General features: G+C 39.5%; 1 protein-coding gene across 1 annotated transcript in view; it reads right to left on the bottom strand.

Annotated features, from left to right (window-relative positions):
- Positions 1 to 6617: 6617 nt before the first annotated feature.
- Positions 6618 to 12222, bottom strand: part of gnas (GNAS complex locus) — a 37452-nt gene continuing 31847 nt past the window's right edge. Inside the window, exons 8-13 of the mRNA XM_037684945.1 lie at positions 11038 to 11111; positions 10817 to 10875; positions 10613 to 10733; positions 10377 to 10507; positions 7821 to 7888; positions 6618 to 7646 (exon numbers count right to left, since the gene is read on the bottom strand). Of these exons, the coding sequence (XP_037540873.1) occupies positions 7500 to 7646; positions 7821 to 7888; positions 10377 to 10507; positions 10613 to 10733; positions 10817 to 10875; positions 11038 to 11111 (600 nt within the window). The 3' untranslated portion in view covers positions 6618 to 7499. The remainder of the gene's footprint in view (positions 7647 to 7820; positions 7889 to 10376; positions 10508 to 10612; positions 10734 to 10816; positions 10876 to 11037; positions 11112 to 12222) is intronic.

The following is a 12222-nucleotide window of genomic DNA, read 5'->3' as shown; positions in this document are numbered from 1 at the left end:
ACTGAATACCTTGAGACCAAGTTAAAGTATTGCAACAGTGCTGATGCATGGAGTCACAATATACAGTAGGTATTATGTGTAATGTATAATCTATTCATGGGTCAATTTGTCATTATTACTGGTACCTTCATGCAGACTCTCTCAGTGGTTTCATCTTGAAATCACTTCTTGGTCTTGCCTTCATATATCTCCTCCTATATGTGTCTGCGTAAGTGCAGCTGCAGAGTGTGCGCTCAGGACATACTTACCTGCAGTGTACCCTCAGCACAGAGCCAATTAGGCAAAAGGGCCTTCTCCTACTCCGCTCCTGTAACCTGGAACGTCTTGCAAAAAGATCTTAAGTTGTCGACTTTGACCACACCAAGGGATTTTAAACATCTGTTAAGTTCAAGGCAAAAACCAACACAGACATGTTCCTGTTTTTAGCATTTTACACCGTTTTATAATGTAGCCGGGTTTTTTTTAACATCATTGCTTCCATTTAGTTTTTCATTTTACATGCTTTTTTATAGATTTGTCTATTGCTGTCCTCATCTGTGTTCTTTGTTAAAAACTGGTCTCTCTTGTAAATGAGTCCTCGTGGCTCATTGAGGCTAACCTGTGTAAGCAAAGGTTGAATGAATACAGTCAGTCATATGCAGAAATATAGACAATTATAAAGGCTTCAGACTTTCAAGCACCATTGTAGTATGGTAGGATGACAGCTAATACAGTATTGGTCTTTTCCAACGGTCTTGACTCGGCCCTACTTGGTTTTATTTGGGATTAACAGAGTCTCTATTCTGAGTCTGAATTTAGCCTACTTGGACTCAATGTGCCACACTTCTGCTGGGATGCAGATGAAGCTCTGTCAGAGTTGAAGATCCTGACGAGTTCTTCTGCCAGGCGTCACCAGTAAACCCACACAATACATTAGGTCTGTTGGATCTGTCTGGCATCTCCCCCCACATCATCTGATTTAACTCAACCAGGCAGAGATCCGACAGCTCAGCTCCTTTTTTCACCAGTGTCCAAAAATCTTGTGTGTGTACTCCATGTGATGAAATCTAAGCACTGTGGACTCATGGTTTCTTTCTATACATCTTAGAAAATAATAAATGATAAAGACAAAAACAGACGGGTTGGTTGGATATTTATGATTGTGATAACGTTTCTTTTTTTTTTTTAAGGCAGAAACCTTCATTTACTTTGACTTTTATTAATCATTTTATCAGATCTTGTTTGGTGTAATCAGTAGAACTTGTCATATATTTCTATTGTCTTGCTATCATGGTTATAATTTTTTTTAAATTCCTTTCTGATAGTTTTGGTCAAAGCTCCAGAGCCACGTGGCTGCACACCCAACACAGACGTTTCTTCATGTTGAGAAAAAGATGCTGATTATTTCAAGGCCTTTCTAACATGTTGGAAAATTTTATGTTTAAGGCAAGATATAATTTACCATTTTGTAGGATACATATTTTGTGTAAATGTATTTTGAAATGTACTTGTGCAAAACTATTAAAACTTCATGTTTCTTCTCATTTTGCTTTCATCAAGTCATCAGACATCCTTACAATGTTTCTGATGATCTTTCAAAGATTTTCAAGAGATATTTGCTGCCTTTTCACCACAAATCAGACCATCATCTGACCATTGTCAGATACGTGTGTTGCCTCCATCTCTGACATGTTCATTATTCAAGCTCCCAAAAAATTAAAGCTTCTAAACTCAGGGGAGGACGGACCGATAACACATTAAACACAACTTAGCCAAAGAAAAAAGATCTTTAGGTACTTTGTCATGAGCAACCTTTCATATTTTTTAAAAACTTAATCTATTAAAAAAATACCACATATATAAGTTTGACAAATGTATTTTAGCACCATCACAGTGATTTTTCCAAAGCACCATTAGCTGAAAAGCATAAATCAATTTAAATCCTGTTACTTTTGCTTTTTCTTAAAGACATGATCCTTAAATGTAAACTGTTTTATTATTCTGGTTAAGATTCTCAGTCATCCAGGACATGATGAATTCAAAAAACGTTCAATACAAAAACAACTGGACTTTATTTGTAACAGAAGACGTTTCGCTCCTCATCCGAGGAGCTTTCTCAATTCAAAGAGCAGTGAGTGAGGGGTTCAGGTTATAAGGCTGAGCGAGATAAGATACACACACATATGTAGATTTGGCAATTCACACCTCACACCTTAACAGTAGGGGTTTCTTAAGGTCTTTGTTCCTCTAATTCACAGATGAGGCCCCTCTGTTCCCATCAGGTGTGAAAACTGGCTGGGAATCAGTCTTAAAGTTGCTTTATAGGTTTTTGAAAGTGGAAATCTGCGGCCTCCTCCTCTGTTAAGGGATGGTTTTTCTCTTAACATAAATTGCTTCCAGTTTTTACCAACAGAAGCACGGCTGTGCCACGGGATCTCCAGTGTCACCCATTGTTGCCAATCAATGGAGGAAGTGGAACAGTGAGCCCTAAACTCCTATGAGGGAACAACGCCAAGCCATTGGTTCAGATATGTGGATGACACCTGGGTCAAAATCCAAGCTAAGGAAATAGAAGCGTTCACCAGACACATTAACTCGGTCAATAACATCAAGTTCACCATTGAGGATGCAAACGACAACAAGCTGCCTATTTTGGACTGTTTGGTTCAGATGGAAAGAGAGGACAGCCTCAACATTGAAGTTTACAGAAAACCAACACACACAGACCAGTATCTTCTGTTTGACTCCCACCATCCACTGGAACACAAACTCTCTGTCATCAGAACTTTACAGCATCGGGTCGAACGCGTCCCCACAAGGACAGAAGGGAAGGAAAAGGAACAGAAACACATTCAAGAAGCTCTTCAAACATGTGGATATCCTAACTGGGCTTTTGTCAAGTCAGCAAGGAAATCTACAAAACACACCAATAAACAGAAAAAGGACAACAACAGACGGAAAAACATCGTCATCCCTTATGTTGCTGGAGTATCAGAGAAATTCAGAAGGATCTTCAACAAACACAAGATCCCAGTATATTTCAAACCCAGCAGGACTCTCAGACAGAGGCTGGTCCATCCTAAGGACAAAACACCCAAACACAAACAGAGTGGTGTAGTGTATGTGGTCCAGTGCAGCGAGGACTGTCCAGACCTCTACATTGGAGAAACTAAACAGCCTCTTCACAGACGCATGGCTCAACACAGGAGAGCCACCTCCTCTGGACAAGATTCAGCTGTTCACCTCCACTTCACAGATAAGGGACACTCTTTTGAGGATGTTGCACATTTTGGACCGAGAACACAGATGGTTTGAGAGGGGGGTGAAGGAAGCAATTTATGTAAAAAGAGAAAAAACATCTCTTAACAGAGGAGGCCTCAGATTTCCACTTTCAAAAACCTATAATGAAACTTTAAGACCGATTCCCAGCCAGTTTTCACACCTGATGGGAACAGAGGGGCCTCGTCTGTGAATTAAACGAAGACCTTAAGAAACCCCTACAGTTAAGGTGTGAATTGTCAATCTACATATGTGTGTGTATCTTATCTCACTCAGCCTTATAACCTGAACCCCTCACTCTCTGCTCTTTGAATTGAGAAAGCTCCTCGGATGAGGAGCGAAACGTCTTCTGTTACAAATAAAGTCCAGTTGTTTTTGTATTGAACATTTTTTTGAAACCATTTTATTATTAATACTCCCAATCAGTCAGAATATATATTTTTTTTAAGATATGACCATGTGATGGACTTGCGACCTGTCCAGGGTGTACCCCGCCTCTTGCACAGTGATTGCTGGACATGGGCACCAGCGACCCCCGTGACCCAAAATGGAAGAAGTGGGTAAAGATAATGGATGGATGGAATGATACACTAATAGATTTATTTTGTACCCTCGTCAGAATAATCCGTTTGTAATTGAGAGTACAAAGACATGTACAACCGTGATAATTATTTGGTATGTTGGATTTTGTTTTTTGAAGGGTTTATTTGTAAAAACAACCTCCCCCTAAATAATTCACCATTTTTCTGTACCTGCAAAACATCTGTGGGAAAGAAGTGATGAGAGCCCTGAAAAGCGGTCTTCAAAACAGAGGCCAATCAAGAAATTTTTGTATAAACTGACATTTTTTTTGTTAGAAAAGGCTAATAATTATGTAAAATATCAAATTAAACAAAAATGTTTTGACATAGAAAAAAGCCTGTATTTGTCTTATTTCAATAAGTCTGAACACTTTAGGATGTTCAGTTCAGAAATTGCTTAAAAATGGATTTTTGTGTCTTGAACAAAAAGATGGTCATAAGCACAGAAATCATAAATTTGGTTCGAGGTCAGTAAGCACAACTAAAATTAATGCATATAAGGAACACCCGATTATAAGGCTCACTGTCAAATTTTGAGAAAATTAAAGGATTTGAAGTGTGCCTTATAGTCTGAAAAATACGGTACTCCGAGGAAATTAGTGTCCAGAGTAAATACGTTTGGAGTTTCCTCATTTAAAAAGAACACAAGGTTAAAACAAACTTCTACTTCTTTTCCTACAGTTCTGAAGGTAAAATTCTGACTCAAGGGATTACTTATAAGCTTTTGTTGCCTCAAAATATACCAAATTCTAATGTATTTCACAACCAATAAATGGCAGCCATACCATCCACTCAACGACTGTCTCATTTATTAGATGTAGAGATCCATCAGGTATTTATGATTTTCTCAGTGGGGTTTCCACCTGTTCAAGATCCAACTTTGAATAATTACTAATAATCACAAAAAGATTTGAAAATACCTTTACCAAACTGACGCACTGGGCATATCATTGACATTGTTTCAAAGATTTAAAAAGTACCTAAAATACTTACATTTTGCCAGTTAAAAAAAAAAATCTGAGAAAATAAATGTACCCACCATGAAAATATGGGAAATGTATAAAGACTAAAGAAACCTTATGTGAAGAGCATAAACTGATTTAATTTTGTGGCTAATATTTAGTTTTTATTTAATGATCCATGAAGGATTTTTGTAGTTTTGGCGCTGAAAAGGCTAAAACGTTTTATTTAAGCCATGGCAGCTGAGCTGAAAAATAAAAAGTGCACCATAAATCAGTTCAATCTAAAACACTGCATGTTTAAATCTTTTCCATAAGCGCATCATTTTTTATGGGGGTGTGTGTGTGTGAGGTTTTTAAAACGCACCTATGAATTTAACTTCACGTTCTGCATCAAACCCAAAGGCTCCTCCGTCAAACGGTTTTTAAAACCACCGTGATGTTTTTTTCTCCAATAAATTGTATCTGAACAGGAAATGTCGGGTAAACGAACAGGAAACTTCACTTCCTCTGGTGTGGATTTACAGCATCCCATCCGACGGATCAAAAATTATGTTTAAGATTGCAACAAATCACCAAACTCGTCTTGTCCGAGCTTTTTTTTCTTCCATGCGTATAATGTAGAGCTCCTGATCAAAAAGTTGACCCATATTTGAACAAATGACGACAAGAGCACTGAGACGAGAGAGATGGTTAAACTGTCCAGGCTTCACTGCTGCACAAACTTCATTTATTTTTTGGTCTTTTTTTAACTAAAAGATGTTTTATGAAACAAGTAAGGTTTTGCATCTGTCACCTCCTGTGCAACCTTTTAAATATTCTGCAGATGTCAGAGCAAGAAAACAAAACACAACTTCAGTTGAAAGGATTTTAAGTTATAGCAATACGCACACTATCAAGTGTACAATTTGTCAAGGTTCATTTGATTCTAATAAAATACTTTTTTTTAAACCCATATACATTTCATATATTTATCTTTTGGGGTATATGGATCCAAAAATAGACATTTAAATCATAAAGGGAGAATGTGAAGGGAAGAAGAAAAAAATTAAAAATACAAAAGCTACACATGGTTGTCCTCCATTTCTGAGGAGGAAGAGCAACCAACAAAAAATGGCGCCATAGAGAGACAGGAGGAGGGTTAAAGAAAGAGAAGCAGCGAGGGTGGCGTGGGGTTAGGAGGGGATTGGCCAAGCTATACAGCGCAGTATGACACCCACTTTAGCTCATTACACACGTACAGTCGTGATCAAGGCACAGGGATCTTCTAAAAGTTATTTTTTTCAATAAAGTTGTACAAAATAATACATTTTACAGTCTGTACAAGAATAATAGTTCAGCAGTAAAGTAAAGACAGACAAAGGAGCAAGAGGCCAAAGGGGGAGGGAATGATGGGGGAGCTGTGGGCAGGTTGCTTAACCACATGAATGCCAAAAAAAAAAAAAAAAAAAAAAAAAAAAAAAGGGAAAGGAGTTCTGGTTGCGGTCTCTTTTCCTCCATTGTTCAGGACGATTATGTTCAATTTTCTCTTGAAACAAACAAACACTTCCAGGAAAGTGCAAATGGAAAGTAGTGAAGGGAGGAGATAACGGGAGGTGGGGATGAAGCAAAAATAGATGAAAAAAAAAAAGAGGTGACCGATAGTAAAGAAAGAGCGCACGGCACAATGGCACAAAAGTCTACACAGACAAAAACAGCTGTGGAGACAGTAGAACATGAGCGATCTCATTAACTTATATGGTACTGTACTGTAGAAGGATGCTTGTTGCACTCCATTTAAATTCCATAAAAGTTGGCTTTTTTTTGTGTTTTTTTTTTTTTTGTCTTAAATTCAATATATCCTCCGCACATTTTGCTCCACAATCAACAAGGCAGAGTCAGGAGGCAAAACAGTTCTGTGGGGAAGTCGTCGTCGATGCCGTCCTGTAGTCCGAGCCCTGATCACCGCCCCCCGTGGTCCGTTTCAGATTGTGGCGATGCCGACGCCTCGTGGGACTCGATTAGTTCAATCCCCCAAGTCCTGTTTGAGATAAATCAATCGGCACATTGGCAAACATGTCAGAAGCTCCCCAAACCCATCCAGTTCTGCCGTCCCGTAAGAAGCAGGTGTGATACGTTAGATTTAAAGATGTCTGTGAGCCATCGGAAGGTTTGGTGTACACGGGTCAAGTCCTGAGCACAGTGCTTGTTTTGTTTGATGCAGTCTTCAGCTGCGACGCGTGACTTCTCCATTTGCAGTAATTCAAGAGTTATCCGTTATTCCCCCTCCAGTTGCGCTGACGTTTTAGCTCTCTTGGTTTTCATTTTCGTCAACAAAATCACACCTGTAGGAAACTCAGCGCAGACTGGACCGCTGAAAGAGCGGCAACGTGTGGAGGACAATATATGACACTAAAAGGTGAGGTTGAGTCGCTTGATTTTTTTTGTTGTAGCTCCTGAAACCCCGTCATCTAAATAGCTCTTACTACATCAGGTAGGGAGTTTGCATCGGGGGTAGTTCTGGGCTCAGGGTGTTTACTGCAAGTGTGTGTGTGTGTGTGTGTGTGTGTGTACTTTGGCCTTATTTCTGTCTCAGGCGCTCACACACATCTGCGGAATAGGGGAGTTCAGAGACTCGGCATTCAGTATTTTTTATTCATTTATTTTTTGTAGTCTGATCTTATTTGTTTGTGTGTTTTTGGCGAACAGCGGCTCGTTCCCATCACAACAACTCGTACTGACGCAGGTGCATCCGCTGAATGATGTCTCGACAGTCGTTGAAGACGCGGCGGATGTTTTCCGTGTCGACGGCGCAGGTAAAGTGGGGGTAACAGTAGTGCCTCCCGTCCCCGCTGGCTGTGCTGATCCTCTGCAAAAAGGAGAGAAAAATAAACAAGTTTCCTTAGTACAAAAAACAAAAATACCAACAATGGCACCAACTGACATCAAGTCTGACAACAATATTAATATTTTATCATGCCCTGTGCAGTTAGGCAAAATAAATTTTTTATTAACCAACAACATATAAAAAAGTAGTACGTACCAAGAATTCATCTCTTATGAAGTACTTTGCCCTTGTTACTTGAGGATCTTCCCCAAATTCTGGTGAAGCTGCCAGATCAGAAGAGACAAATGAGACCAAGCTTCTTATGATTTACAATAAGGAAATAATGTCAGAATGAATCATCATCACCATCGCATGAGAGCAGACATACAGGAGTGTGAAAGGGACGACTTCTTACAGCTAATGCCACCCAGTTTTTTTTCCTCCTAGTTAATTATTTCAGTATTTTTGTGCTTCCAAGAGCTTCACTGGGAAGAAACTTGAGTTAAATCAAAGACATTGCTTCATTTCTCAATTTATACCCATTAAATCACACACTTCCAAGAAAAATGAGTTCTGAAGGCAGGATGCCGTCTTTAAAATTGTTGTGCAATTTTCTGAAATAAAGCAGCTATCACAGGACAGTTAAGTGACCTGCATATTCCATCCCAAGTGCCAAAATCAGCTCTTATTGTTGCAGCTGCGTGACAAAAATTGTGTCAATTTGTTCGCAGAGCAGCTTCGCCCGCCCCTTCGACACAAGGCCCGGGCTGAATCACAGGTGTACGCGCCGAGTATTGTGCGATTGGTCAGAAGTTTGTGGGCGTGTTCGTCAATGCAGAAATGCGCTCGGACATTTGGCTGCAGGACTAAACAAAAAAAAACCTCCAGGATGGAGATCGTGCAGACATCGTGCACGGAGGAGTCCGTCTGTTAAAAAGTGCGGCACTTTCATGACAGATTCGTGGCCAAACGGTGGATGCAGGGACAGAGCGGAGACTCCGACAGGAAGAACCCCCCGTGGTGACGTATACTGCAGAGGGAGGGGTTTCCCAGATCTACGCCGGTGTCTCGTGGACTATGAAAGGTGTGTGCAAAAACGAACGTCCAGCAAGCAGGTGACCGCGAGTCAACTGTTCAGCTACAGATGGAGTATGTCGGGCCCTTAAGTCAAAATTCCTACAACTTTGTTTTATAATTCCCGACTTGTTCAGACTCAAATTACCAAAATATTATAGATAATTAAAAAAAATCAATTTAATGCCCAAGTTTATTTTATCCGTCCTGCAGACTGTACACAAAAAATTACATGAAGTGAAACTTCATAAAAAAGGAAAAACATTTTTTGGTGATAAAGAGTTAAAAACATAGAGCAGCGTTTGTTTTCAGGATACAGAAACTTGTAACTCACCAGTTGCACACACTAACCACAACATATTGCAAATGTTTGCATTTTCAAACCACCTTTAAGTTTTGTGAGGTTCACAGCGTATGTTACAATATAAACAATCACTACGACCGTAAAGAACCGTGCAAACATTTTGAGAGAAAACTTGATGCTTTGTACTTTCATTCCAAATAACCAGATTTTGGAAGCAAAGTTAAATAAAATATGGGTTGGTTTAAAACTTCTGCACAGTACTTTCGTCTATGTCATAGATCTAATAAAGCTGGAAAGCAATCTGTTGCTTGTAGGGATGCACAATATTATCGGCATGGTACTGGTATATTTACATCGTCCCCAGTCAGAGATATTTTTCTGACGTAGCCTTACCAGAGTTACAAGCCGTCATTTCCGACGTCATTGAGAAGCTAATAGCCGATAGCACTTGGGTGAGTTTCACCACGGACATTTGAACGTCAAGTGTTAGCCCCGTTAGCATGATTAGTCTTATGGCACAATGGATGGACAAAAACTTTGAACTTAACAGGCTGTCCTTCATGCACAGGAGTGCAGAGGATCCCACGCTGCAGCTGAACCTGAACAAGCCTCCACAAGTGAGACAGCATCACAGGTGACTAATGCTAATAAATAACATTTAGCACTTTTCATTTTATGTAAGTCAAAGTGCTATCATATGGCTGTTACTGAATATATGTCACCAGCTCTTACAGCTGTTGCACAATTTTTGTAGCAAATAAGCCTAAATAAGAGGGCTATGTTCCGACAAAGGAACATATATAAAATATTGGTATTGGCATCGGTTATCGGCCAAATAAGATGTAACATATCGGCATATTGGCCAAAAATCCAATATCATGCTTCCCTAGTTGTTTGAGCTGGGTTTTTTTTTTGTTTCAGAAAAAAGTATAGGAAACAAAAATATTTTTCTGGCTATTTCCCCCACAACCATATTTTTTAAGGCCTGGAAAATACTAAAGAGCCCAGATTTAGACAAAAGCCTGGCAAATGGACCTTTATAAAGAGCAATACTAGAACTCAGTACCATCAGATACTGACTTTTGGACTTACTGCTGACAAAAGTTTGAACAATCAGAGCACACAGCAACGGATACTTCCAAACAATATTACGTACACCACTTGGAGAGCCATTCACGTTTCCACAGTTTGATTTATCTGTGCCAACAATTTGGGTGAAGTTTGTTGCAGGTCAAAGTAAAATACAGGAATTGATGTATTTTTATAAACTGAATAAAACGGAAAGAAACAATGTTCATACGCTCAATGATAAAATAAAAGTCTTGCGCTTTACACATGTTGTAAATTTTATATTTAAAAGGTTAGAGAGCCTGTGCATAGATAAAAGTGCTCACCATCGTCTGGTGTGGTGTAACGGGCAAATTCAGGGAAGTATTCCTCAATTTTGGATTTCCCTGCTATCACTTTATCTGCAAGCAGGTCCTGTTTGTTTAGGAACAAGATGACGGAGATGGTCCTCAGCCACCTAGAAAACAAAAACAAAACATTTTGAATTAAAAATCACATTCAAGCATCAAACTGTGCCTGAATGTCCGACACCGTATGTAACTATTCCTCTATCTCCCTTCACCTGTTGTTCCAGATGTTCTTGAAGAGGTTGAGAGCCTCCTGTAAACGGTTGGTCTGATTGTCCTCTCGGATCACCATGTTGTAACTGCTACTGGCCACCACGAAGATGATGGCTGTTACATCTGAGGACAAGGGAGTGAAAGCCGTCAGATTGATAACCACACGAGCTGAGTGAAGTGAGAGGAAGAAGAACAAACAAAGTTACCGTTAAAGCACTGAATCCATTTCCGGCGTTCATCTCTCTGTCCACCAACATCAAACATACTGTGTAGGAGAGACGCTGGTGTAAATGTATGCAATACTGCCATCATCTGGATTCATTCATCATTTCTCCAAGAATCAATTCACTTATGTTTGTATTTTAAGCCAGCAGGCCATTAAAAAAAAATCTGCACGAAAACAATTTATTTTCCTTTCATTACTTACTGGAAATTAACTTTGTCTACTTGGAATCTTGTCTCAAAGATCCCTGAAGTGAGAACTCTGCAGCGAAGCAAATCCTGTGAAAATGACAGTTTGAGATTAGGATCTAACATCAAGTAAAATATTGATGTTAACGCTTAAATATGGGCTAATTTTTTCAATACAGTCACATCGAGGTTCACTTCTTGTGGCTTCACTTTATTGCAGGTTTGTTTAAACACTTTTTTTACATTGTGTGTACTGTACATGCTGTACATTCATCTCAATGTCATCTCCTTCCTCACCAAAGTGTTTAAGAGCATATGAAGAGTTTATAAGAGTGGGAATGCCATGATCCATGCCTGTCTGTTCTCCACACCCACCTGCTCTGCTGTGATCAGCATAATTCTTCTCACCTGGTGGTCGTAGCATTTAAGCGCTCCCGTTCTCTATCCGTGTCAAATTATTGAAAGCCTTGCACGAGTAAATGTCCAGCGATTGTCTCCGGCTCCTGACTGATCCACACATCCTGAACAAGTTTCTGTGCCCTGGATTTTCCTGGTTCGTCTAGCCCCTGTTGGACACCTGCCAAGCTTCTGATTTCTGGACATCAACCTTTGGACACCAACCTCCAAGTTTTGACTGAACCTCACATAGTAGTTTGAAGCCCATCTCCATGTATGACCCTTACCTGTTCTCTGACTAACCCACTGAGCTCTGGACAGATCCAAACTAAGCAGCAACCCCACCACTACACTCTCCATCCGCCCCAATCCTCTACCTGCGGACTTGAGTTTAACCACTGGATCAAGTCCCCCCATCTGAGATCTAAAAGAAGATTCAAGTTTTTTCTCTAGCTCCGTTCAAGCTCCCAGTCCTTCCACAGCCATCTACTCATCCTCTTCCTCCTTAGACTTTCTAATGCGTTTCCACAGACACGTGCTTACTCCCACGTCTTTTCAAAATAAAGCGTATTGATCATGCTCCGTGTCTGGTTGAATTTTTGGGTCCTCTGCTAAATTCATTATAGGGAAAAGTTAATAAGAGAGTGGGAAAAGTTTGTAGGAGTGTGGGAAGAGTTTATAAAGCCATATATACATATACATATATACATATATATATATATATACACATATATATATACATATATATATACATATATACATATATATATACATATATACATATATATATACATATATACATATA

The sequence above is a fragment of the Nematolebias whitei genome, chromosome 11 (genome assembly GCF_014905685.2).
Source record: "Nematolebias whitei isolate Nwh7 chromosome 11, NemWhi1, whole genome shotgun sequence".
In the NCBI taxonomy this organism is placed as follows: domain Eukaryota; kingdom Metazoa; phylum Chordata; class Actinopteri; order Cyprinodontiformes; family Rivulidae; genus Nematolebias; species Nematolebias whitei.
Note: the sequence above shows the minus strand (reverse complement) of the source record. Positions and strands in the feature narration are given on the sequence as shown.